Source organism: Melopsittacus undulatus, chromosome 6, assembly GCF_012275295.1.
Source record: "Melopsittacus undulatus isolate bMelUnd1 chromosome 6, bMelUnd1.mat.Z, whole genome shotgun sequence".
Taxonomy (NCBI): Eukaryota; Metazoa; Chordata; class Aves; order Psittaciformes; family Psittaculidae; genus Melopsittacus; species Melopsittacus undulatus.
Window position 1 is genome coordinate 44,444,318 of NC_047532.1, and position 27,718 is coordinate 44,472,035.

The 27,718-nt window shown below is 37.3% G+C and overlaps 1 protein-coding gene across 1 annotated transcript in view; it reads right to left on the minus strand.

Moving 5' to 3' along the window:
* Positions 1–27,411, minus strand: part of PEX5L (peroxisomal biogenesis factor 5 like) — a 39,394-nt gene extending 11,983 nt beyond the window's left edge. Inside the window, exons 1-6 of the mRNA XM_034063949.1 lie at positions 27,313–27,411; positions 12,980–13,091; positions 10,932–11,129; positions 9,716–9,842; positions 8,456–8,552; positions 2,180–2,275 (exon numbers count right to left, since the gene is read on the minus strand). Of these exons, the coding sequence (XP_033919840.1) occupies positions 2,180–2,275; positions 8,456–8,552; positions 9,716–9,842; positions 10,932–11,129; positions 12,980–13,091; positions 27,313–27,381 (699 nt within the window). The 5' untranslated portion in view covers positions 27,382–27,411. The remainder of the gene's footprint in view (positions 1–2,179; positions 2,276–8,455; positions 8,553–9,715; positions 9,843–10,931; positions 11,130–12,979; positions 13,092–27,312) is intronic.
* Positions 27,412–27,718: the final 307 nt, after the last annotated feature.

Consider the following 27,718-nt stretch of genomic DNA (forward strand, 5'->3'; position numbering starts at 1 on the left):
CTTTTCTTCATCAGTTTTCTGGCTAATCTTGCCACTTGCAGATTTCCCAGTTGAAGAATATTACAGGAATATCCAAAGCCTAAAGAATAAATTTGTGAACTGTATCTATTCTCCGCTTAAGAAAGTACTTTCTGAGATGGGCTGCAATTTATTTCAATCACTCTAGCTTTCTCAACACTTCATTTTAGCTATGATGAAAATTCAACTCTTTTCATATGCAGATGAAAATAACTGCTTTATAAGATCCTGAAGAATCCTTTCCTTGCCATTTCAACTACCTGGGCCAAGTTTCTATTTTAAAGAAAAAAAATAATGTAAGACTGCCAGCTGAACAGCTAGGGAAGCATTTAATTAGATTCTTTTTAATAGCTTTTTGTGAGGCTACATTAAAGCATTTAACAGTCTGTTGCCTCAGAATGACCTTTTAATGTGCAGGTGTATGTTTTGCTATATATTCTCCTTCGTACTTTACTCTGTAAACTAATTCAGTAATATCTTGTAGGCTGTTGTTGGCCTCAACTAATTTTTATTTCTGTGGAATTCCTGAGAACTCCCCATCACACATAGTTTCTGTCAGTTTCAAGAGTACTGATATCATTTGCTTAACCACTAACTGTAACACAAAGATATCCATCATCAGATTCCCTGTGTCACAAACACAGATTACAGCACAACCTGTCCCATTTTAAGGATCAGTCTGCAATGCAATTAGTCTATTAGTAACACCTAAAGCATTTTAAGCAGTGGCAATCTGAAAGCAAATCCTTTCCTACCAGGAGCAAATGTATATGATATGTGACATCATTGTCACTAGCAGATTTTTATAGAGAATCTATTTGATCAGAAAAAAAACAGTGCACTCAGCAAATATGAGAAAAATGCCTTCAGTTTATAGTTAATAAAACAGCTAGTTTACGAATTGTGTTCATTTTAGCCTTGTACGCTGTTTTTTGGTGTCCAGTAAAATACTAAGAAAACATGGTAGAAACCATGCAGTCTTGCCTTAGCATATCATGAAAATAAAATTAACTTTTTAAATGAGAAATCCTGATTCTAGCTAGAAGCCACCATATGATTTTGGCCTTGTTTCATTTGTAATCAACCAATATTAATCTAGAATAGTTCAACTGCCAACACTGCAATTACAGTGGTATAAAACTTGAGTTAGAGGAGTATTAAAATGCAGGCACTAAAATTTAAACCTAAATCCAAATATCCCTGAAGTGGTGTAGATGTTTTGACACTAATGGGACTGCAGTTTATGTCAAAAATAATCAGTTTTGAGGAACCAGTTTCATAGCCTTATCCTTTCCACCCCAAGAACTCATTTCAGTAGCTGTTACATAAGGCAAACTGAACTTTTGTCCTCTGTTGGAGGCAGCTGCCTTTGCTCTTTGTGATGATGGGATTTTGAAGGATTACCAACTGAACCCCTGAGAAGACTTGATGCTCAAGATCAATACTTATATTTAATTTTTCTTTGTTTCTGTTAAAAATATATATATATATGCCATCTTTTCTCTAAACAGGATTGGGATCTCAACTGGGATTAGTGATACAGGACAACACTCGAGGCATTTTTCATGTTGGAAAAGTAGTTAGTGAAAAAAAACAGAAGTGCAATAGGAGAACTATCCAAATACCTGCACCTTTCAAACTAAATTGATTTGTTAGGAAACGAGTGTCCTGTGTTTAACCTTCTGCCACTAATTATAAAAATTGATGCGTGGTTACTGCTATGCATGCAGCTATCCATGACAGCAGGTAATCATCCAGCTAATCAATGATTCTGAATTCCATTTTCACTGTGGAGAGCTGATCTGTGCCTGAGGTTAAATAACTGAATGCACATATTCAGTTCCTGGGGAAAAAATATGTTTCACTCTTATATTTTAAGTTTGGAAGTACTTACATTTATGGGGATTTTTTCTTGACCTATTTGCTATAGCAATAAAAGTTGAGCTTGAGAAGTTGATTCTGTCTAATCTTCATTTATAGCTAAGTTATTTATTTATTTATTTTTCAAGATAGAAACTGCTATTTTAAATTAGTAACTCCAGGCAATGTATCTTGTCTTTGCTTTAAACAATCCAGTTCCAACTTTCTCCTATACCTGTGCTGCAAGATAAGAAATCCATAGAACATTAGCTGCAAATGAAAACAGTAAATGGAGCAATACCTCAACAGCTGCCTTTGCTCTCTCAAATTCCTCCTCCAAAGAGTGATTTCTGGAGAGTAAAGGCCCTCCCCAACGCTGCTCCTTAGTTGATCGTGCCTAAAAGAGAAAAGAATAAATCAGAAAGGGATGACATACTCTCTGCCACATTTCTGAGTTATTTCCTTAAATTGCCTACAGCCTGAAATGGCCTTTTGCTTGGGCAAAACTAGTTGCATCCCTGCATGAACTCCTCTGAGTTCTCTTACACTATAGCAGAGATAGTTCCTCATGGGAAGCAGGGCAATTGATCTTTTCCAGACTTCTATTTTTACTCAAGATGTGTGAAAGACATAGAGACCTCCAGGAAAAGAGAGTTGGGCTACAAAGGGAAGAGCTGACTATTTTGTGTAAGACTTTTACCTTAATTGTTCCTTCTCCAGTATTATGTCTGTAGCAATGCATTCCACTCTGTACGCTCCAGGAAGAAAACATCTAATTTTCCCTGTATATCTTGTGGTTTTCTTTCAGATTCTGCTTTGAGACCACACTGGAGAAGCCACATTTGCTACAGATTTCACTGGAAGCACAGATGCTTTTTACAGTTGGCAGCTCTTTTCTGTGCCTTACTATTAGTTGATCCCATTGGAAGCACATGAAAAGTTTCTCCCTGCTCTTTTATTAAAAACATTTTATTTATTTTTTGCACAAAAGGCCCAGTACAAAACCAAACAGTATTCAGTGATGGCATAGGAAAGCACAAAATGCTTTTTTGCTAAGCAGAGCTCTGACTGCTAATTCCTTCCCTCATGTTTGTCAGAGGTTAAACTCATTAGCCATTTGCCTGACCATGGTCCCTAATGTATTAATTTCTATTATATTTCTGATGACTGTACTTGTAATATTCATTGAGCATATTGCTAAACCGCTAATTCTGCTCATTTTGCACATATTGGGCTGGAACTGAAAGTGGAATGTGCACTGTTAGGGTGAAACATCCCAGACATATGTCATGTGCAATGCATGGTCAAATAGGTATGCCTGTGTGGATTTTTACCTAGGAAAGATTACATTTGTTTGTCAATCTAGCTCTAAAGTTTCTGTTTGTTCTTGAGTATTTGGTCTCTCTGATAGATTGATGAGTGAAATATATACTGGGTTGATGATACACATGATGTTAGAAGAGAATGATCCTGCACAATTTCTGAGACCAGGTTGTGGTGGGGGGCACTGCATGCATTCTTCTGTGTTGGTTTCTGGACTTTGCTGCAAGTGATGGGAAGCACAGAGCATGAGAGAAGATCTACACTGAGGATCTGTTGTTTCTGCTTTCACACTGACTGTCTCTGGTCTGTGTTGTTGGAAAAGTACTTTTTTTATCTGGTGAGGCCAGGAAGAGATACCAGGTAGTCATTAAAAACATGCCAAAACCCAATCCTATACACAAACCAGTTATTTTACTGAATAATAGAGTTTAGGGCAGAAGAGACAACTGATTGAAGTAATCTATTTGTTTATATACCATATTACAGTATTTGTCACTCAACATGTGCAAGCTGAAATTGATGTTCCACAGAGAATAAACTGAGGTTGTCTGGAATATATGTCTTTGAGGAAAGTGTGTGGTTTTAATTTAAAGTTATCAAGAGACTTTAATCTTATCACTTTATTTGCAAATTAATTTAATTGCTGTCTTTGTTTTTCTTATTAATTTTCCTTTCAGTTTCCAACAATCACTTTTTGTTCTTTTTTTCAGTAGTTTAAAGATCTTTTTAGTACCCAGTATTTTCTCTCTGGAAAGATACTGACGTCTTCAATCAGATTTTAACTGCATTTTAAATGACATAAAGAGATTGAGATTCTAAATTACCTCATTATGAGGCATTTTCTTCTGATTTCAGCCTTTTTTGTGTCTCTTTTATTTTCCCTCTTTATTTTTTATAGCTCTATTTTTTTATAGCCATACAGACAACCAAAGAAAACCCTATATTCCAGTTATCTGTCTTGCTGTTTCTCTATACAGAAATGGGGTGATTGCCCGTCTCCTGCTAATTATGCCTGCTTCTGCATGCTCTTCTTGCCACAGTACCATACACGCTGTCATGTTAACATCCTCATACACTGAACTATAGATTCTTTCCAAACTGCCTTCCAGCATAATGTTGTAAGTAGAGCCTGCGTTCTTGTTCTGAAATGTATGATTTTGTGACTGTATTGGAATATGTCTTTGTACAGATGTATTGGTCATCAGTTCAAGACTGGCTGGCAAAGACTCCCTTATTTACATATTTTTCATTACAGTTTTTGCATCATATGCCAGTTTTATCAGGAATGGTTTGCATCTTTATTTTCAGATCAATAAAACCAGAGACCATGGTTTCTCTTTGGAATTGCAGAAGAGCCCCTTTGTGATTACAATTCCTAGTAAATAACTGTTCTTGAGATCTTAGGTTAGCCAGTTTTTTATCTGTTTAACAGCTGCTTTATTCATATGGTGTGGTGCTAATTTTAAAATCAGAATATGGTAAGTTAATTCAAACATCTTTCAGAATATCCCACAGCAACATTTATCAACCTGACCTGTAATCTGATCAAAGAATTATATTTGGTTTCTTGACACAAAACTCTGTTGCTAGACATTAGTTATGCTCCTAGGCTTTTCATTATTTATAAGTTAGCTCTTGCAAACTTTGATTACTTCCACTTCTTAATCTTTTGTTTCCAGTGACTGCAATTTCCTTAGGTCAAGGACAATACCGTAAATCATGAAATCATGATGCTCAGACTGAGCAGTGCTGCAGAAGGGGAGAGTGTGCTTGTTGGGGCAGTAGAGAGGTGATGGGGAAAAGAACAAAAAATGCTGATGTCCTCTACATCTGTGCCATGCAGGGCATGGCACGTCTGCCACATGTCAGAGTATACACACTGTCCCCACCTACTCCCCTCAGAAATATGCTTTCTCCTCCATTAGATGCACAGCCAGAGGGAAAAGAAAGAAGTAATTAATAAGACCCATATAAGCTGCATTTGGATGTAGACAATGCAGTGACATTCTGAGTGATCATACACAGAAGTGAAAGACTCCACTTAAAACAAACATGCTGCCTTTTGCTAATGCGGCATAGAGGGGATGTGAGTGGAGTGCTGGCACTGGAGAACTTCACATCTCCAGCTGGTGATGTGGGACTCTGCAGCTCCCTCCCTCAAGGGGAGCTCAAGGCAGGTAGGGGTCAGGGTGGAATGGGTATGTCTGAGGCATGGACACTCTGCATAGACTGTGGTTTGATATGCTCACCACTCTACCATGGAGGTGCTACAGCTGATCACTGGCTGCTGTCTTCAGGGACAAAATCTTCCATTCCAATGCATTTGCACACACTTTGCTGCGCTTGTTGTCTGCTTATGGGCTGTTGGATCTTAACTGTTGGTGAGAGGCTTAAATTATAGTCTTAACTTTTGAGCAGGTCTTCAAATAATGAGCTAAATCTGTCCCTTGTAGCTCCTAATTTAATTAAATTAACTGGCACATTCACAGAGAACTGGGGCCATCGGTCTTATCTGGGAGAAGTGGGGAATAAATTCTTCATTCTAAATATTGTTGCCCCAAACTACAGGTTTCTAAGATGTATGAGCTTTGTGTATTATTTTGTCTGAGAGTGCTGACATACTAGAATTAGGTATGGTTGTTTAGCATGTCAGGGGTTTTGTGTATGCACTCTGTGTGAGCAATAAAATATCTAAAATGCCCAAGGAGGTATTTAGACAGTTAAAATATGAGCAGACTTCATGCATACACAATTGAACATATTATCTCCCTCTGCAGTTTGTAATTATAAGAGGAAAAATAAGCCTTCAAAGCCACCCAAACAGTGTAGTGTATCTCAGTACTAATAAAAGCACAGCAAGGAACTTTCCAGATTGGCAGATAAAATAAAGAATAAAGATACTTTGGGCCAATGCAATTTATGAGTTAATAATAGGTAACATATGATGCAAGTAGAATGCTGAGAAGAGGACCGCACCCAGTGACAGCTACCATGCTACTATTGCCCATTCCAGCCTTCAAACACATTTCTTCCTTATTAATTCAAAGCTTACATTGTGATTTGGTGTTGGCATAAGTGCTGGTAAACACAGGATTTTGTTAAGATTTTTTTTAATTTTTAATGAGAATATGATCCAATTACTTAGTATTTCACTCTGAGGAACTAAACCTAACATGCCAAAGATGAGTGATGAAGGTGATTGTCTGAGAAACTGCTGATGGAAAACTGCAGCAAGTTTGACAAGATGAAATCTTTAGGGTATGGCAGAATCTGTTGCATATGCAAAAGTTACCCGTAAATGAGAGAGACAACATCTGTAGAGGACAAACTATGGAAGACATATGCTTTGATAAAAGCTCTAACGTGATTTCTTTCACAAGCAGATTAAGAATGCAGTCAAGACAGATGAGCGTGTTTTTTTGGGAAATGACAATGTTTGACAGTCCACGTATAAGCAGGACAAAGCAGGCAGTGAATTAAAATACTAAATTTCTAGGTAAACTACTTGGAACAGGAAAACAATCTCACTTTAGGTCACTTCTCTGCACTGCTGATTACCAGTTTAACAACATTTCATGACTTGAATGGATCACACTGGAAAAAAAGCAGCTTACGATAAAACTAAACAAAACATGAAATATACCAGGACAAGAGATACTAATTTTATACTCTGCTTCTTTTTCAAGTTGGCTGATTCAACTTCACAGATTTGTATTTTGAAATACTAGTCATTTTGGAAAATGGTACAGAAACTCAGCTGACTCAACTTACACTGAATTAAAAATGTGGATTTTTGCCTCTGCAGTTATTCTAGTGGAAGATAAACAGGAAATAGGCCATATAAAGTAGCTATGTTAAATACTGAATTTGTAACTGCTTTTACAGAAAGCCACACCACTTAAATTCTGTGACTGTCTAGTTGATTTACACACATCTTGACTGAGCACAAACTTCCTGGCATTTAGATCTATTAGGCTGAGGAACAGCCTCCTAAAAATGGGTTAGAGGTACTTAAAGATAAGATGATCAAAAGCATGTGAAAACACACTGTCTGTCTCAAGTGGATGATATTATGCAATAGACCTTTTCCATTACTAAAATGTATGAATCTATTGCACAGACAGGAAAAAATATCATGCATTACAACTAGTGTTAGGCTTTCCAAAGGGGAAAACCCCTTGTTTATAATGTAAAGATGTCAGGGAAGTAAAGGAGACTTTTTTCCTAATCAAAACACAGGAATGGATCCTAATAACTGGGTTGTGTTTATATTTTCTCTAAAAAAAAAGAAAACTTCCATGCATAATCTCAGGAAAGACATTTGGAACTTTGGTGTCTCATTTTTCGAATTTCAAGTGAGGCTTTTATTTTCCATTAATTTCCAGATTTTCCATCTGACAGAAATGTGTTGAAGTCCAGGACTAAAAATAGCTGTGGAAGAGGAGAAAATTATTCTCAACTAGAAGTTAATCCAACAAACATCTCTCTCTTCACCCTTCTAGTGGCATTGGCTGAACTTGAAACCTTTTGGTTAAAAAATAAGAAGCGGGTAAGAAGGTGTATAGCGACCTGATCTATGCAATATATAATGCATGTTTGTGCATACATATGCATACATGCATATATAATATATATTTGAACATATATATGCATACATGCATATGTAAAAACCATACAACTCTGAATAATGACTTCCACAAAGTCCTGTCTAAAATACAATATAACAGTGCAATTAGGCAAATCTAGAAACTTTCAGAGCCTTCTTCATTAGTGTTCCCATTTCAGCAGGAAAATGTCCTTGGCCCACTCTGCTCTCCCTCCTGTGGAGATAAATTGCTAATGAAAGTTGGTCTAATGATTCTTTCCTTTACTCCTTAGCCATTTTCCAGTTCTGGGGACACCTGGTTTACCAAAAGGCCTTGAGAATAGATATATGACAAGGAAAGGGAGCCACTAGAAGTTTGAATTTGAGAACTAGAGGAATGGAGAAAAGATAATGCTGTAAATTGTAGTTTGAAGTCTTTCTGTGCAGGAGGGACACAGTTCACCACAGTCTTAAACTTAATGTTTGAGACACTGGCAGATTTGTTTTCATAACATTAATTTGTAAGCTCTGTGAAGATTTGGTTGTATGATTTTTTTTAGCTGATGATCCTGAAAATATCTCTTAGTTTTTCCAGAATGTAAACAGGTAACCACTGGTGCAATTCCCACTTGTCTTTTTATTGTTAATAAAACTACCATATCCTCTTACCTGTGTTGCAGATGCAAGTTCTAATTCTGATGTTGAATCGGATTCCAAGGCACTCTTGACATTATTCAGCTCAGACTGTGATCTGTTTTCTGTGGACCTAGAAACAATGCATTTACATATCACTGCATACTAAGGCATGCTTCCTTATGTCTTTCAGGTTCATAAGCACATATTGATTAATTAGGTTATTTCTTTTAACTGAAGTGTTTTATTTGCAGTTATCAAAAGTCCCTGTACCCTTCACAGTGTTTCCACTCTTAGACTTTTCAGTCATATGCAGACAGTAGTTAATACAACAGAACAGTCAGGCCTGATTCACCAGTAGAGTCCATGGTATGTATTGACATGAAATTAGTATGATGGGATGAAGATTTTGCCTCTAATGCTATGCTTCTATTTCATAGCCAGGCAGAATGAGGTTAGGCAATGACACAAGACTGTATCTGCAGTCAGTATCTAAGAAACAACCACCACGTTACAAAACTTCATCTTGGCATATGTGTGTTTTTGTGCCCCAATATCCTAATAGTCTTTCTTCCTAGAAAATGAAACCCTGATTACCAAAATTGAGTTCACTGAGCAAAACGTGTAATGCTTTAAGTTAATGAAACATCCTGATAAAGCACAAGTTAAGAGACAGGATAAGCATCATTTGTTCAGAAAACTGCTTCTAATGTATGAAAATGCTAATTATGGTGATGCATTATGTAGTGAATGAGTGTTGCTTACATATCAGGAAGGCAGCAGAACTAATCTACATGAACTGTTCCCAAAGGCAAAGTCCAATTCTTCCCTCATTTACACCCCCTGCAATTTTAGCTGAACTGCGTGGAAGAGGTAGTACTTGTGTTGGATATTTTATCTTGCTTCTTCCATTTATACACAGAAATTCTGCCCTCTTGGTAGCAAAATTAAAATATAACGGATATCAAGGTACTGTCATATCACTGCCAAGTATCCTTTTTTACTTATTTTACTCACATTTGTAGCTGGTTTTAAATCACTGCATGCCTCTGTAGAATTCTCACTACCATTTATTTACAAATTGCACCTGCTGCTTTTCATAACATTGAAAATTATTGGCAAAAAAAAATAAATGTAGTGTACTTGCTTATGATACATTGCCCAAAATGTCTGCTTGAACATGTTTAACATAGTTATAACAGACTTAATAATATGACCTGCCATGAAGCAAGCATTTATGTGAATTAAGAAAGCTGGACTGGAAATACTTTTTGTATGGAAAGCAAAAATTTGTACCATAAAAGCTCTTTTGATGGAGCTCTAGATGATGATGATGTTCGCTCTGCAGAAGGGTGGGCTTTGCTACTCCTGTCTCCATGAAAACTGACATCATCCCATTTCTCTAGCTGTGTCTGAATATCAACTGAAAAATAAGAAAAGAAAAAAATACATATTTTTTTAAAGAAACTACTGCAGAAAAATTTATCTCTTCTGTTAAGAGGTTATAGAGAAAATGGTGCCACCAGACTGTATTTTAGTTAAGGCCCAACAAACAGAAAAGTTGTGCACCTTTTTAGCTGATATTTTATGAGAATATTTGGAATTTGCAACATTTTTTTCTGTTAGTATTTATGGTCAGGATGTCAGTGAGACTCTTTAAAATCAGTAATTTGTAAGTCATTTAGATCTGTTGATAAAATTATACTATTTGATAGTTTTGGATATTTTTAATTTCCTGGTTATAGTCAAATTGTAAAAATAAAACTTTTTAGTGACTACCATTTGAAAATGACTGTAGAGGCAACTGATATTATTCAGTCATATGTTGGACTTGCTTTGCAAAAATCAGATATTCACCTCCTGTTTGAGGATAAAGCTCTCTAAAAGAATTTCTGTGCTGATGAATGGAAATCTGCTACCTTGGCATAAATTACATTTACCTTGCAAATTTCTCAGCTGTGGTGCAAGTAATTTTGTTTGGATGGAACTAAATTAAATTCATCTTTTCCAAATCTCATCTATAGATCATGCTTGGCAGGATATTAAGTTGTGTTTGGGATTATTATATATATATATTTTTTTTAGCCTGTATAAACATAGCTCTCTATCGAGAAGGGGTTTTTATTTTTTTTTCCTTGTATGCATAGGTAAAGTAGTATTTACAAATTTAATGTGTATTTCTGACATCTGCGGGTCTGAAAACGATGTTCATGGGCTGGATGATTTGTGTCCTTTACCTATTTCTCATCAATCCCCTATTTTCTACCATTTTACCCTGACTAAATTATTTTTTGTAAGAAATTTGCACATTTAGTAACTTCATAGGTTAAAATGGCAAAGGCAAAACAGGTTTCAAGTTTAACGTGTTTCAAGTAATTTATAATGTGGAACAAAGGCTACCCTCTCTGGTGCAATAAAAATTTTGGCCCTGCTCATTATCTTGTGAGAGTAGCAAGGAAAATCTTGTGCTAAGCAAGGCTATCTAGCACTGATAAAATAGCTACACTCTTACCTAAATCTAGTGAAGACTTGTCTGAAACTCTGACAGTCTGGGCTTTCTGCTCAGTATCCACGCTTATAAGGTCAGAATTGTCTGTCTTCTTTCTGTGGATTGAAGCTTTTAAGCCTTCACTTCTCGATGGATTTTCTGATTTCTTTGCTTTGTTTTGGCTTTGTAAGACAGGTTCACTAAGATCCAAGAGATCCAGACCTGTTGATAATACTTGGAGACAAAATGTTAGAATTCAATGTTGTTTTAATTTGAACAGCTCACTTAAAAATCTTGGTTTAATTGGAAAAAAATACGAATGTGTTTGCACTTGACTACAGCAAATGTATATTTCCTGGCTAATGATGTTTCCTGGATGATGACCAGTATATTCAAATCGATTATTAGGGATTTCAGGTGCTTAACAGGATGCAGTCTAAAAAAACTTAATTTGCATAAAAGGCTTTTCCTCTGAAAACCTTAGAGAAATCTTAGATCTGATACTGTGAGAGTTTCCCTGTACAACTAAGCTTTTAGATAAGATTTGGTTTAATCCTGTGATTTATCAAGTAGCTGCATAAGGCACTCCTGTTGTGCTACATACCATTATGGGAAAACCTGAAGAGTAGACAGTTTCTAGGGTGAATTTCTTGGGTCATAAAGGAATAATGGTACTTTTAGTAATGGTTTCTACTATTGTTGCTGTTTGTTTTTTGAGGAATATATACAGAATATAGTTATAAAGTCTACTGCTGTTTCTATTAAGCACTATATCAGCATGAAAGGCATGTTAAGTCTCGGTGCTTCATTTAAAGTTGCTTAAAGAGTAACATTTAAAATTATTTTGCACATAAAAGATAAAAAGCCTCCCTCTTTATCATTGTTTTATAGGGCAGGTGTCTTTGACAGATCAGTTTGTATTATCTCTTGCTGTGCTTTATCTGTGTTCTTGGAAAACCAGTGAATTTCATCAATCTTCATAGGATAAGACATTTTTATTTTGCTATTAGATAATTGCAATTATCTCCCCCAGTCAAGGCAGATATAGTATCTATTGATAGTTTTTACAAGCACCACTCTTAAACAATCTGAAATACTTTTATTGATCTTTGTAATATCTTTAGCTATATATAAAAGGAAAAAATATTGCTTCCTATTGTTATTTAATTCAGTGTTCTGGATTTTGCTACTAGGACTTGCATATTGCTTTAGACATTTATTAATTAAATGTGAAGATAATCACCCAGCTGTCAGTTACTCATTTAATAATTTGCATGTATATAGATTTTAATTAAATGGCTTCTAACCAATCAAGTCACTTAATGAGACAGCAATAGAACACAGTAGTGCTGTGCTGATTTTATTGTAACTTAGTTGATCTGCTCAACCACTTTGATTTCCTTTGCACAAAGGAAAGTCCTGTACTGAATAGGACGAGGCCAATTCCAAAGGACAATATACTTCAAATATAATTCAGTATAATTCAAAAAGCTTTCAGGAATCACTTTTACTTTTTATGATGTGCTCACATCTTATTATCACTATATCTCACTATATTCTTATCTCATTGTAACACAAGGGAGACAAGAAATGTGTTAGATCCTTTCATTAATAAAGGGACAAAACTCAGCCTGGATAAACTGTTTTGGTATCTCTTCCCTTCTCTCTGACATCCCATCCAAGTTTTTATTACAGAAAGTCTTTCTAGAAGAAGTAATTGGTTTGGATAAAGCCAGATAAATGTGGCCTCCTGTAAGTTAAAATTTTGCAAAACCAGATTGAGAATTGGTCAAACTGGTATGTACTTTCTCTTGAACTTAAACAAGTTCGCTTTACTTCAACGCCAGAGATCTGCTAGAACTTATGTGATTTGGATCACATCAGATTTGCCCTCAAATGTCATGAACAAAGCTTTTTCTACTAATAGATGAAGCAATTATCATTTAATACCAGATTGTAATTTTGTGCAAATAGTAACAAATCAAGAAATCACTTGACAAAAAATGTATTGTAATTAAGGTAAAATTAAAATAATTTCTCTCTACTGAGTGATAGTAAAGAATTTTGATTACCTGCAGTATTTGATGTTACAGGTCTTGCAACAGCTTCTGGTTTAGTTTCACAGAGAAAGTCGTCAATGGAGGGGCTCAGAAGTGGTCTGCTTTCTTGTTGCTCATTCACCAGCTACCAACAAAAAATCCCAGGGTAACAGTGTGGTGTTGGCATGCAGAATTTAAAGAACTAGAACATATTCTCACAAAACCATGTGCTTTATTTTTGATTGTGAGAGGGTAAGATACTACAGTTAGAAGGTATACATATAGCTCTGGGCTTAAAATAACAAACTGCAGTCACTCTTTTGGGGGAAAATTATATTCCAGTTTTCCAAATTGCACAAAAATAAAGCAGCAAGGTGATTTTCCCATAGTAATTATTGCATACTATTGCTTATAGGGCTAAATTATACAAGGCCTGGTGTAACACCTTTCAAATCAATAGGTGAAGTTAGCCTTCTCCACCACAAGACTAAGCAGAGCTTTTTTAGTATTTGGAAGTGTTGTTTTTTGGTTGTTTTTTTTTTTACAGGTAACATGCCTCCCCATAGAACTTCCACAATACCATTTCATTAGCAAATGTGCATTAGCCCATTAAACAATAACCTGCTGAGACACAACACTCTTCTCTGCAATACAAAGACATATGAATGACTGTGGATGTAGCTTGCTGAATGTATGAACTTCCTGCATGAGGTTTGACTGTATGAATGTCACCAAAATCTGGGAAATAAACTCTAACCAGAATGGTAGGTTAGATGAAGACTCATAATACAATTTTTATTTGTGCAAATGCGTTAGTTTTCTGGTACCTAAAAGAAATCTCTGTATTACAGGCTATTTCATGTACTGGGAATTAAAAAGACAAACCAGAAAAACAGTCTCAGAAATAAAAGTCTCTTGTCTGCAGTCTAGCTCTGATTGGAGGATCACGACCTAAGCTAAGCTGTGTGGGTTTCTGATGGTGTGGCCTGTGTTTATCTTTAATAATGTGAAGTCATGTTTTCCTTCTGTCTGTGGCTTTCATCTGGAACTGTATCAGTTTTACTTTTGTCCTCCCTGCTCTACTTCTCTTCATTCTGTTCTTACTCTTTTCCCACTGTTGAATTTTCAAAATGTTCTCTCAGATGTATTTGAATTTTTAAATTTAGGATGCTGAGACAGAGTAAAACTTCAGAAAAGGTATTTACTTACCCTCATTTTATATATGTTAATTACCGGCATTTAGCTACTCCAGCAGTAGGATTGCCTCTAAAGTTATTACAGCCAAACAATTTAGATTCACTGTTGTTTAGAACCTGATTTATGTACTAGAGCTATTGAAATAAAAAGTCCATTATTTTGATGGATCAAATGTTTAGCCTGGTACCTAATGCTGACTGATTGTATAATATGTGCACTAATTAATTTATTCAGGACCTTACATTTTTGCACTGACATACCAATTTGCATGAGTAGCATGAAGACAAATGTGTGATTGCCTGCCCAAATGTGTGTAGCAGAACATGCAAATGTGGACACTTAATTTAGAAATCTAGCAATGATACTGTCCTAAATTCTAATTCTTCCTATGCTAAACTCAGACTTCAGGTGCATCTTACAGGTGACTTAATGATGTGGTTTTTCAGCTCTCTGAACTGGTTGTCCAGGTTGCTTGTTCAACACTCAAAAGTTGCTTGCTTAATTGAGTAAATCTCAATATTTGATGGAATTTGCATTTATGTCAGCTAAACACCTATGATTTCCATTAAAGGCAGCTCTACAGTATCCACATTATCTCCAGGTCTGAGCTTTACTTAATATTTAAGAGGACCTTATTTTCTCTTTGTTATTTGTTGACAGTCCTTTCTCATTTCTAGTGGTGAAAAAATGAAGGTGGATGCCTAGTTAATTCCTATCCAAGCTAATTTTAATATTTCAAAAGTTTATTTATGATCAAATCCAGCTATCAGCAAAAAAGTACTTGAATACAATTTTTTGTTTTATGTTTACTCATCCCATTCTAGGAACTAGCATTAATAATAGCTAAAAGTGGCACTTTCGCAACTAGTTGCATGTTCAGGTGATCATAGCATCCAGTAGAAAGATTGTCAAAGCCTCTGGATCAGCTGGATCTTCAACAATCTATTTTGTGATGCAATACAGTGTAAAGAAAAGTCCTGTTTGGAAGGGGGAGAGGGGAACAGGAGGGAAGAAAGAAGAGGCTCTATAGGAAACATTCTAAAAGTAAAAACTTCATAGGAAATACCCTGTTTCTGTAAGAACCTCTAAACAGAGTAGGTTACATTGTCACATAAGATTTGAAAGCTTATCAAGTTTCCCATTACTCTCTGTAGAAATTAATAGGAAAGAATCGGGAAAGGAGGGAATAGAGAAGTATGATAAAAACCATGACAGCCAAGATCATTCACTGGAGACAGTGAGGAATGGAAAATTTGAAGACCACCTGGAAAGGCAATAATGTTAAGAATCAGAATTGCAGAGGGGAAGGAGACTACAATCAACAAAGACCTGAATTTCTCCAAGGTTCACTGAAGAATGAAGTAGCAGATGTCTAGCAAATATTTTTCTTTTCAAAGCTGGTTATCATATCCCTAGAAAATCAATTATTAGGTTGTTTATAGAAAAAAACCATGCTCAGTAACAGGCCTTCATTAGTTTGATACCAGCAGTGTATTCTTTAAAGTCCCTTGATAAAATTCTATCAGCAAACAGAAAGAAGACTGGTGGTAATACGCATTTCATCCATTTTACCAGAAAACACCAAGAAATTATTTTACTTAGTGGTGTGTTATTTCTGCTGCATTTGCTTTGTGAACATTTACACCATATCCATCAGAGGTGGGCCACTCACATGACCGGAGAAACAACACATTTTACATTTTACTCTTCATGTGTATGTATAAAGGCTGAGTTGTTAGATGGCATTGGAGGAGGAAAGTTATTTTACCTATAGGGAAAGGTTGGCACAAAACCAGAGATCTAAACTGGCCATGTGGTTGCTTTTGAGAAGTGGACTATGGCCCGGTGGATCCCTGCTAGTCCTGTGTCCTATGCTCCTACAACTAAGGACTGGAAGTTGCAGGAGTGGCAAGGGAAAAAATAATCTGCTTTCAAATACATGATCAAGTCTATTAATGCTCAGTAAATACAAACTACATATGCATAGCAATAGAATGTATTAGAAAAATATGATTTTGGCCTGAAGCATACATTTAATGATGAATCAAACCTTAACAGGTTAAAGAATGCCATGAGCTGATAATTTTCCTGCAGGTAAGTGGGCGATGGGGTGAGTTTCTGACATTACTTTGTATTCAGTACTACTTGGTAAGCCCTCTGCCGCACACTTGGAATTTCATTTTGCTGCCTCATATATTCTACCAAATTTATCCCTAGTTTAACTCTGTTCAAGTTATTAGAGTTATATCAGGCATGAATTTGGAGTAGTACTATAAAACATTCATGAGATGAAAACTATTATCTATATTAAAGTAATAATTTATGGTTCTCAAGCACCTTTCAGGGTGAAAATCACAGAATACTTTAAAACATTCATGAATCAAGCCTGGCACCACTGCAGAGCTGAGAAGTATTATCTTTATACTGTAGACAAGAGAAGCAAAGTGAAATTAAGAAAGCCACCTAACACCGACCGGCACTGGAGGAAGTAGCAGGAGCCAGTATTTATGTGTGCAATATTTGTACACATGCCAAATGGTATAGGCTCAGCCTGTGAAACTGTTGATTTATGAGTACTAATTTAGCCAGCGAGTGCCATAAACTCTCATAATGCCTCTAAGAACTTATTTTTAATTTAGAAAATTAATTTTAATTAAAGAAAAAGCCTACACACTCTATAGTGATGTTCCCTACTACTAATATAGCTGAATAGACTCAATCGTATAAAACACTCATTCTAAATTCAAATGAATTTTTTGTGACTGACTCCTGCTGTTGGACAGCAGCAGAACAGAAAAAGATACTTTTCCTCACCCCAGTATTGTTACTAGAACTTTTTGTTCTGAAAAGCATATATGTGGGGGGGTTGGTGTTTGGGAGAATCAGAAGTGTCATCTGGTGGCTGTTATCAGCCACACATCTTTAATATACACGAAGCAGGAGTTACTTAGCAGAGATGTGAGACAAGGCACAGAGGCTGGGTCAGGCAGTGGTGGCTGCCATGCTGGAGGCATATCTGCCAAATCTCCCTCAGCACAGCCTGGGCAGTCCTGGGAATCACCTGCTCTTTATTTTCTGTGCCCTGTCACGTGCTGCATCCCCAGCTGTCTGCATTTGTTCAGCTGATGTAGTTTATTGCCTGCAGCTGCCTTTGTTGTTGAGCTCTCCTTTCCCCAGTGCTCTAGTTTGTCTAGTTGTCTCCATGCTGCCCCCAGAGCTGCTGTGAGATGAGGAGAAAGTAGCAGCTCATGGCATTTTTTTCTGTGGGTGACCCTCAGGCTTGAAGGGTAGGTGGAAGCCCAATGAATGGTGCTGGTTTGGAGTCAAACCATGTTTAAGCCCTAGGTGGGCTTAGACATGGGTGTGCTAGGGCAGGGGGAGGTATTGCTGTGGAAGAGATGCAATGCTGGCTCCCTGAGAGGAACCAGTAGCCATGAGAGGGATTTCTTCCTTCTAGGCAACATCTAGCCTGGTCTTAGGCTTTCTCATCATCCACACAGGGCCTCTTCCTCTATCCTGCAGTCACCCTTAAAGCTTCCCAGGCCTTATTTTCTCTCCCTTGTCTTCCTGCCTCTGCTCAGGCCTGGCACCCCCCTAGGGAGTCTACATGAGACACAGTGGACACCAAGCTACTGCCATGGTGGCAGCTCTGCTGTCCTGTAAGAACTTGTTTCCTGCTCATTTTCAGGGTAGTGGTGGCATGTTTTTCTATGCTAGAGACAATGTGAGGTTATGTATGTATACAGCAAGTATTGTGGCTTTGGTTTCGCTTTGCTCTTAGTCTGTTCCTTGTGTTGTAGTAAGAAAGCTATGAATTACCTCAGGAGTAGCCTGATTTTAAATAAATTAAAAGAAAAAAGGGGTGGGTGGGCAATTGACAGGGCTCTGTTGTGAAAAGCTCTCACAAAGCACCATAGTTTGGCCTTAAGGCAGAAGGAGCTGGAGCACAGCTAGTGCTCAGGGGAGCCGCTGAGAGGGCCAGCTCCTTACCTCATGTTACACCTGCAGCTGGTAACACTCATCTGCACAACCTGCCCTGCCCGTGGCTATAAGTGCCTCGTCTGCTTTCTCTTCCTAGAATGCTGGGCTTACGCTGTGGGAGTGCTGGATTGTACTGAGGCTGTTGGTAAAGGTATGGTCCTGACATCCTATTTTATACATTCTTACTGCATTCCTGGTCTTGTTCTGTCTGTAGTGTACAGTACATGCTGTTTTGTTTTTCTTTATGTCAGTGAGGCATAACATAATGCTAGCCTTTAATTTGTTGGTATCTAAACTGGGGGGTTCCAGTCAGGCACAGGCAGCTAATTAGCACCTGTTTTGAGCACATAGTGAACTAGTTCGCTTAAGTGCCTAAATTCCTTCCATGTTCAATAGAAAAACTGCCTAGAAAAGCAAGTCCAGGGAGAGATCTTGCCTAATTTAGGCTGTCCCTCAGGAGGATCTCAAAGGCACCTAGCTTTCCCAAAAATAAATTGAATTTATTTTAGAAGGATTGGTTCAAGAGGCATCTAAAATGTAGATGTGATTAGCTACCCAAGTTGGTTGGATTGGATTCTAACCATTTTGTCACCTGAGGCTGATTGAACTATCCAAGGCACTCATTTAGGAAGCCCCAAACTACTAATGGGTAGTCTCCTGCATAGTTCAGCAGCAAGGCCGGTTTTGGGCACTTGCACCTTTTGAAGTACTGCCCGCTCAGTGCACTGGTGAGAGTGTGGTGGGGCTGCTGACTGAAATGCTCTGACCTAGAAAGCTCAGGATGTGGTAATGAACAGAGGAGAGAGCAGGAACATTTTAACACAGATTTTCTATTGGGAAAAAAAAATTATTTTTGAACCTTATTCTGGAAAACTTGCCTGCTGTTTGGGTGAGACTGGATAAATACGGGAATGAGTTACATTGAGTAGCTCGTAAGTGTTACACTGCTCTTTTAACCAGAGGCGTCTACTAAGGCGTCTACTAAGGCATCAACTAACTTCAGTCGCTAATTATTTTTTTGATAAATAGCAATGGTTTCTTGATAGATGGGTTCTCTGCATGCATCTGGTACATGGTGATCTTTGGTGGCACTCACTACAGCAAGAGGAAACAAGTGAATTAATTTCCACTAAGTGGCTATTTTGAAAATCTGATAAATGTGAGCCACAATTAGAAATGGAGGTTATTGCTCTTTGGAGCCTAACTGGAAGTACTGCCTTGACAGTTATGTTTGCACATCGTTAGTGTGGCAGGGTAAGAACTGCAAGACCTTTTCTGCTCACTGAGGAAGGTTTGGAAAGGGAACTCCTGACAGAATCACTGTCTCATGCTAAGAGTCCAAACTGCATGAGTCGCCCACTTTTCTAGCATGCTTATAAACATTTTAGAATCAAAATTACAACCTCATGCACTTTATTTACCATTGTATAGTAAGTGAGATCACTACTTGACTTTTTCTATCATCCTTGTGGCAGGGTGATAGTAACTTTTTCTCTGTCACTCTAGTGTGAATTTATGTCCCAGCAAAACTGATATGCCAGCAAAATATTTGGTTTACACAAGAATGGAGAATCAATTCCCATGGTACACAGAATAACTGACTTCTACCTAATGTGAATTGCAGGAAGCTCTAAAGCTGAGGCAAACTCATTTCACCCTCCTGCAAATAGCACTTTGTTGTTGCTGCCTCTTTGAAGATTAGTGTCACTCAGCAGGCAGTGACTGGCACCCTGTTGCTATGTAGTAGGAAGTGTGTGGAGTGGCCTGTGAATCAGAAGTGACAATATCTTACCTGAAATCACACAAGCCAAGTGACCTCAGTGGGGCTTAATGCAAACAAGTGACAAAGGGCTTCTGTGAAAGTTGAAGAAGCTGTGGGAGGATTACTATATATATAGTATTGGATATTTAAACTGATGTGCTAGCTGTGTTGCTTAAAACCTGTGCTTGATGTCTGAATTGGTAATTGATAACATGCTTGTGTTGCATCTTCATAAATAGCAGTTGCATTGCTTAATGAAAATTTTTGCTGTGACTGCAGTCACAGTACCATTCTATCTGTGTTTATAAGTGCTGACCTATGAGAGTTATGTTTTATTGTTGAAATGTAAAATGAAATATCTTGCAGTTCACCATTTCTTTCCCTCTGTTCCCCTTGGTCTGGCTAAAGGAAAGTAAACATGGGAGTTGTACCTGGCTCTTGCATTTTGGCCTTGCTCCAGCAAATCACTTAAGCGTGTTCTGCAAAACTCAGTTAAGCATGAGCAGAACTGGTTTGCTGGATCAGAGCCATGAGGGAAGGGGGAGGAAAGCTACTCCTGTCATATTTCAGCTGTGACTGATAATCTGGTGTTTGCTATGCTGGTAAAAATATGGTTAAGTCTTTTGCGTTAATATCTGCATGCTCTATGCACTTTTTAAGTAAAGCAGACTGTTTATTAAAATAGAGTACCTTCGCTTCCTGGGTGTTAGATGGTTTTATTCTTTTTCCCCTCACTTGGCTATGAATTGTCTTTGTGGTGTTAACTTGTGATTTGTGGTTTAGCCTCTCTCCTTCCTTGTATCACTATCTGAACTGAAGAACTATTCTAGATTGGTGATAAAATACAAAATTAAGAATTGATTAATCACAAATACTTAGAAATCCTTGAATATAGTCACCAAGAAGTTATAGAGTGTTCCTTTAAAAATAATTTCTCTAATGTTAGTTTATGGAAGTACCTAGTCTGTACTCCTAAAACGGCCTGCTAGTTAACTGAGGGATTAAAAGAGTTGACATGTAAGCTAAATAAATCCAGGTTGGAATAGTGGAACAGGAAGGCTACAGAATCAGAAGTTATCTGTTGAAAAAGCCCTGAAGAAATCTGTACTGTGGAAGGAGCCACAAGTATCATGATAGTATCTATGGGAAACAAATGGTAACTTGTGATGCTAGATTCTGGTTTCTGTATCATTCACTGAAGTTACTTTGTGTGGCAACTCCAGCTGTAGAGGAAGTCTGACTTTGAGAACCACGGTTCTCAAATTATTTCAGATAAGGTGCAGAGGATGGAAACCAGAAGAGCGATGTTTCACTCACAATGCAAGTAATGCATTTGTTGTTTTGCAGCATCTTTGGGGGCAACTATGATGATTGATTACAAAATAATGGAGAATTACTTAATGTTGTTCACTAGCTGAACGTAGACTGACAGCATATAGAACTGAGCTGCAGGTGCAATTTCTTTGTGAACCACCAGTGATCCATAGATATGTTCAAGAGTTTCAGCAGGAATAGACTGTATACAGCGTTATGCACTATTCAGAGTTGGGTACATAATCAAATGAATAAGCACAACTGCTGCTTTTCTCAAGGCCAGACTCTCATGTTTGCAGCATAAAGATTATAAAGATGAAGGTGAGGGCAAGATCAAAAATAACATGGCTTCTCACAATCACAACATTTAATTTTTGTGAAGCTTATGCCTCTCCTACCAATGTTCAGCTGTGTTAAAAATACCCTTTGTTCATTTCCCATGCAATCTGTCCTTCCTGCACCCTTGCTGTGTCTTTGTATATAGGCTGCAATTCTTTTGAAATAGCATGGATTTTTCTTGTGCTTTCTGTGGGATTTTCTTTTAAAACAAAGTTCTGTAGCATACCTAGACTAAGGCTGTGGTTTTGGATGTGTTACTGTAGGCAGTCATAGGAACCAAGTCATAATTTCTTGTAGGTTATACAGTCTTTCTGTTGGAGTCTGTCATGGTATGTGTGGTTGCTTTGAAATATTTTCTGGAGATTGAAGAGCTTGAAACTCAAACGCTGCTTGTGATTTTTTTTGGACTTGCAATTCAGTAGAACTATTTCAGTGTACAAACAATGAGTTCATTGAATATAAACCAACCATAGTATAGGCTTGCAGCTCTTTAACAGGTTAGTCTATTTTTACTTAGAGTATTTGCGAATGAAGAACCAACAGATTTCTGAAAACTGCTTCCTACTAATAAATCAAACTAAAACCAGGGTTAAACTGGCATATTATTCACAAAAAAAATGTTTGCCCAAATCTTTGTCTTTACAGAATGGTAAATTACTTTAGGATGTATGAAACATTTTTTTATTATGAAAAAAATATACCATCAATTCCCATGACAATTTCAAATTGAATCTGTTATTTCATGGAAAAATGCATTTATGCGACAGAAATCTGTGTAACTTTAGGCAAGCCAATTTGTAACTATTGAGCATATTTTCAAGGCAACTTTATTATACTCATGAGGCTGTTTCTGCTGAAACTATGAATACTGCCGCCATAAAAGTAATAAAGGTGTTGAACAAAATTTAAGTTGGAGGTAAAGAACTAATTAGTTGTAGTGCTAAGCATGCATTTATGCATTTTGTAGTTTTTTTACTCTTCTTGAATTTATCATGTTTTAATAACAGATGAAAAAGAGAAGTCCTTAAGTGTCCTCTGCTAAACTAGTCAAAACTTTTATAATAAATGAGATGGATTTGAGATGCATGGAAAATACTAATGAATTTATCATAAATCCTTTAAAAAAGAATCCTTTAAAAAGAATATAAAAATATTATATCAGATATCAGGTCTAGTCCTCCTAAGATGAGTAAGGAAATTGCCACTCAGAGGTCAGACTGCAGTGTACAGTGATTTACTGTAGTCTGAATTTAATTATTGTCACTATCTAAAACTGACGTGACTTTTGCCTTTTTTGCATTAGCATTTATCTGTTAGTTAAAGTGGAGTTAATTCTGGTTTAGATTACTATAAAAGAAACTAATTTCATTCGCTTTATCTTTCCACCATTCTGATACAATGTTTAGTAAACATTTATGGAGTAAGTCAACGGAAGTCTTAATGGGAGGAAGCTTAGAATGAACATGACAGATTCAAATGGAACTGTTAACTTTTATATGAATAACTGATTATACAATCAAATTCATATAGTGAGTCCTTAATACACACACTAGAAAATCTACAAACACCACTGGGAAATGAATATTATCTATCTTTACTCTGTTTACTTTATAAAATTGAATGAAAGAATTTGGAAAATCTCCTATCAGAGTTTTTTTGTTTGTGTTGTTCTTTTTTTTTTTTTTTTTTTTTTAAAAAGCAACCAACCAAACCCCAGTACAAAATAAAAACTGGCCAAGAAAATATCCATAACCACCAACCAAAAAAAAAAAACCCAAACAAAACCAAAACCAACAACAATGGAAAGCCTTGAAAAAACAAAACAGTGGAATTTAGGCAGTGGAAATTCTAGAGTATTTTACTCAAAAGCCCTGGAGCAAATATAAATGTGCTTGGATCAACCAATGGCATGCAAATGAAGATCACTTAAAAAAAATAAGAAATGGTTCCTATTCTGAATACTTAACAGAATCTATAGAGAGACTATAAAATAAATTTACTCATCTGGTGGAGTTAATTGGGATGTGGTTTAAGCTGATGTGGTATAACCTGCATTTGTCATGGGATAAGATGAATTTCAGCCAGTTTCTTACAATGTAATTTCAACTTTTTAAAAAATGTCTTCTTTCCAGTTCAAATTCTGTACCTAAATGTCCTGTAATTATTTTAAATATAAGCAGTCAATATCAAAATTGTACTCTGAGTAATATCAGATTTAGTAGTTGATTTAAATGTAGTTGATTTAAATGTTCATATAAATTCTTAGCAGGCAGCTCTATAGTTTTTCAGTTACAAACAGGAGTGGGGATAGCTTTCTATATATACACTTTGCATTTCTTTTCCTTATTAGTAATTTTTTCATGGGCTTACACTCTGATATTATATGGAATAGAAAGGGATTGGCCACCGGATCATCTTGGACATAAATCACCTCCTGCAGGTCTTCCTTCTTTCTTTCTTCCTATTATCCTTAATAGGGATCCTACCATTGCTGGTTTTCCAATTTATGTACTCCAGTGATGAATTTAAATTACGTGTGATGAATCTGTGACAAATAACTCATGTGAAACTGAGATTTGTTTAAAATCAGGCTGGCAAGGCATGTAAACATGCACTATTTTTACTGCTCAGTGAAGTAGTTAATTATATTTTAAAGTATAAATGGGGATCAAAGTACTTTATTGATTCAGAACCTTTGAAGTTGTCTGACCTGTAGTGTATTGGGTATTTCATAGCTGACTGTACAATTAAACATTGACTCCAGGGGATATTTATGTTTAAATTTCTCATTAGAAAGTAATTCTGAAGTGAGTTATTTTTTTTCTCTTGACAAATGCAAAGAATGTGTGAAGAGGTTAAACAAAAATTTTATTCTGGAATTTAAATCAAGCTTTTATGCATTTTTTTTGTCATTCATTTATCTGCTTCAGTTAGACTTATACCGATTCATTGCTGAACTTCCAGTTGATCTTTGAACCTTCAGCAACCTTTCTTTCCTTTTTTCTAGGTTCTATTCATATTAAAAATACCCTTTTTCATTTGTTCCAGTCTGTTCTCAATTATCTTCAGAAAGATAGAGACAGCAATAAGATAGAGTTATGTTCTACAAAATCCCATTAGTACCAAAAGCTTACTCTGTGGATCCTCAAGTATTAAATTTGGCAGCTACTGGATGCTTTCTCACACCAATAAACTGACTTTTATTGAATGTAATTGAGACAATCACAAAGATAGATGCTGAACAGCCTGTTCAATTACCAAGAATACCCCTCTATTTATTGTAGTATATTTATTACTGGTGGAGTGATGGTCTAGATTCCCAGTTGCCACATATGGTGTAGCCCCACCGCAGTCTGCATTACTTAGTTGGTTCATGTTATTTGAAGATTTCTTTCCAGATCTGATGATACAAAATAATACCTGATGGTATAAAATAACCTGTGAGTTGGAAGCTTTATTAGAACTTAATTCACAGTATTTATGTCAAGAAGTGACGTGTTTTACAAGCAGGGCTTTGCTTGGAGCATAACAATAAAATGTGAATCTTTCTCTGGCTTGCTCTGTGTTGGATATGTTCTTAACATTTTCTAGAGGAACAGAGCAAAGAAGGACCTCTCAAAATATAAATTCAGGGGTCTCAGTACACTGTTAATCTCAAAATGAGGCTTTAGAGTGTCTTTTGTGTATCAGGTTACATTTACACTTCCCGTGGAGTCTGCTTCTGGTCAGACATGGTTAACCTATTCAAGGATTTTGGAAATGAGACTTTTTTTTTTTTGTTTGTTTTGACTTATTTTTATTTTTAGACTAGCCAGTGCTCCTCTATCTGGGCTTGATCCCTGCGTTTTACTTGAGGCTTTCTTGCTTAGTTAACTGTAGCAATGGAGCAACATAGATACTGAATGTAAACAATTACTTCCTAAGACATACTCGTGGCCATAATGGTTTGGTGGTAACTTTGGAAAGACTGGGCCCTACTCTCATGTTCCAATTTAGTCTGGCTTGGGAATTTTGCAACCAATTTGGAACCTGCATGTTTTACCCTGTGAGCAGCAACCACATCCATCTGTTTCATCATGTAAAGAGTAGAGACAAACACTTTGATGGTGATGGTTAAATGTGTATCACAAGATAGCAGTGCATTGTTCTGAATGAATGGTCTCAGAGAGAGGTTTACACTGATACACTGAAGAGACAGCATCTCAAAACGTTACAGCCAGACAATTAAGATACAAATGATGTATGCAATATGGTAGTATAACTGCACATCACACATACATGATGCAGAGATGGCTATGGTAAATACTCACTTTTTCACTTGATTCTGCTTCCTTTTGGCTTCTGCACCCCTTTGGTGCATAGCAGGGATGTAGGTATTTGTGTTTAGTGAAAGAAATTACACTGACTAACAGATACAAGCATTTTACTCATCAGTTTATCATAAGACTGTTGCTGAGTAGACTGACAGACAAAGACTACAAATAGTGCATTAAACATTTAATGAACCCAGGCTGAACTCCTGCCCCTGTTGAAGCCAATTGAAATTTTGCACTTTTTTTGAGGAGGAGTGTGGGGTAGAAGGAGCAGCACTTTCTGTTGGTTTCTAATTGTTTGTTAATCACTTAGTAGAAAATTGGAAATTATGCCTTAAAGGGAGCATCCTTTTCCTTTGTACAATTGCTTTGTAGGTATTAAGAGTTCACCACAAGCAAAGTATGGTCTCCAACAGGGGCTGATAAAGAGTTTGCCAGACCTGGTTTCCAAAGAAGTAGACGATATTCCTATAATGTGTGTGTGTAATATTAGAAATAATATGTATGTGTAATATTAGTGCTGGGCATCTGTGATGCTCCATAAGAGAAGTACATGATAGATGTAGTCCTAAAACATGAAAGGAACAAAACAGGATTGTGGATTTTATTGAAGGCTCTCACATAAAAACAATTGTGTGTTCAGATTACTACCATTAAATGTCCTGATGAGTAGGAACAACTTGTGTGCACTAAGTATTGATGGTAAACTAAAGGCATTTGCTTGGGGAACAAATTAATGTATGTGAGTGATGGAAGGGAATAAAATTCATTCTTGTAGTAAGATGGACGTGTTGTGTTTTATGGTAGTGTTCAGTCATGGTCTTCAAGAAACCAGTGAAAGCACGTAAGGTTCAATGGCTGCTCCCAGGTGCAAGGTCTGGTGTTTTGACATTAAACCTTCCTTCAAGTGGAGTTGTAGGAATGAAAGCAATGAGGTGTGCAAAATTAACATCTGACCTGGACCAGGAGTGGAACTTCAGTGAGAGCTTAGGGATGGGACTTCAGATACTGAAAATGACACTACTGTGAAGTGGTTGTTTCTTATTTTATATATGCATTGAGTATTGTATTTGCACTGCAAGTATTTGTGGTGTGAATATCAATGGCATGAATTGTAACTGAAATTTTAAACTGGTTGCAGACAACTTTCTGGTGACATACTTTTTACAGACCCCCTTATTTGGGGGGAAAAATGCATTTCAGTTTAAACTTTTAAGTCAAAACATCGAACCCCCAAGCGACTGCACCGTCTACCCCACGCTATTTCCCCCACGTCGGTGAGGAAACGTGGTGGTGCCGCTGGTGCGAGCTCCTCGGCACGGGGTTCAGCCCGGCCTGCCGCAGCTGCCGGTAGGCACGGGGAAGCCGAGGAGCGTGTGAAGTTCCCCCTAGCCGTGCCTCCCGCGGAGGGCCGGCCTCCCCCGTGCCCCGGCCTGCTCGGGCTCCCGCGCTCCGCCCACCTGTGATGCCATAGTAAGGAGGGGCTTTTCCTCTGCAGACTCCTCCCTCGGAATCTCCTTCATCACCATGGCAACAGCCTTATCTGCCGCCCTAGCGCCTTTCCCCTACAACAGCGAAATCAACAATGGCGCGAGTCAGCAGCGAGCCGGGCAACCACCGCGTCCCAACACACCCCAGAACCGACCAGGCGTTGGCGGCTGGAACCAAAGCGTGGTTGAAAGTAGAATACACAAACACCGTTCGAAAAGGATAACAGTGATAAATCATCCGTGAACTTGGCAGTTAACAGAGTGGGAGGGGCCTAGCCATGGTCTTGTGGCTGTGTCAGAGTTGTCCCAGTGAAGTCACTAGGAACACAGCAGTGCCATGCTGGGGCTAGACCTGCTGGAAATACTCCAGTGCCAA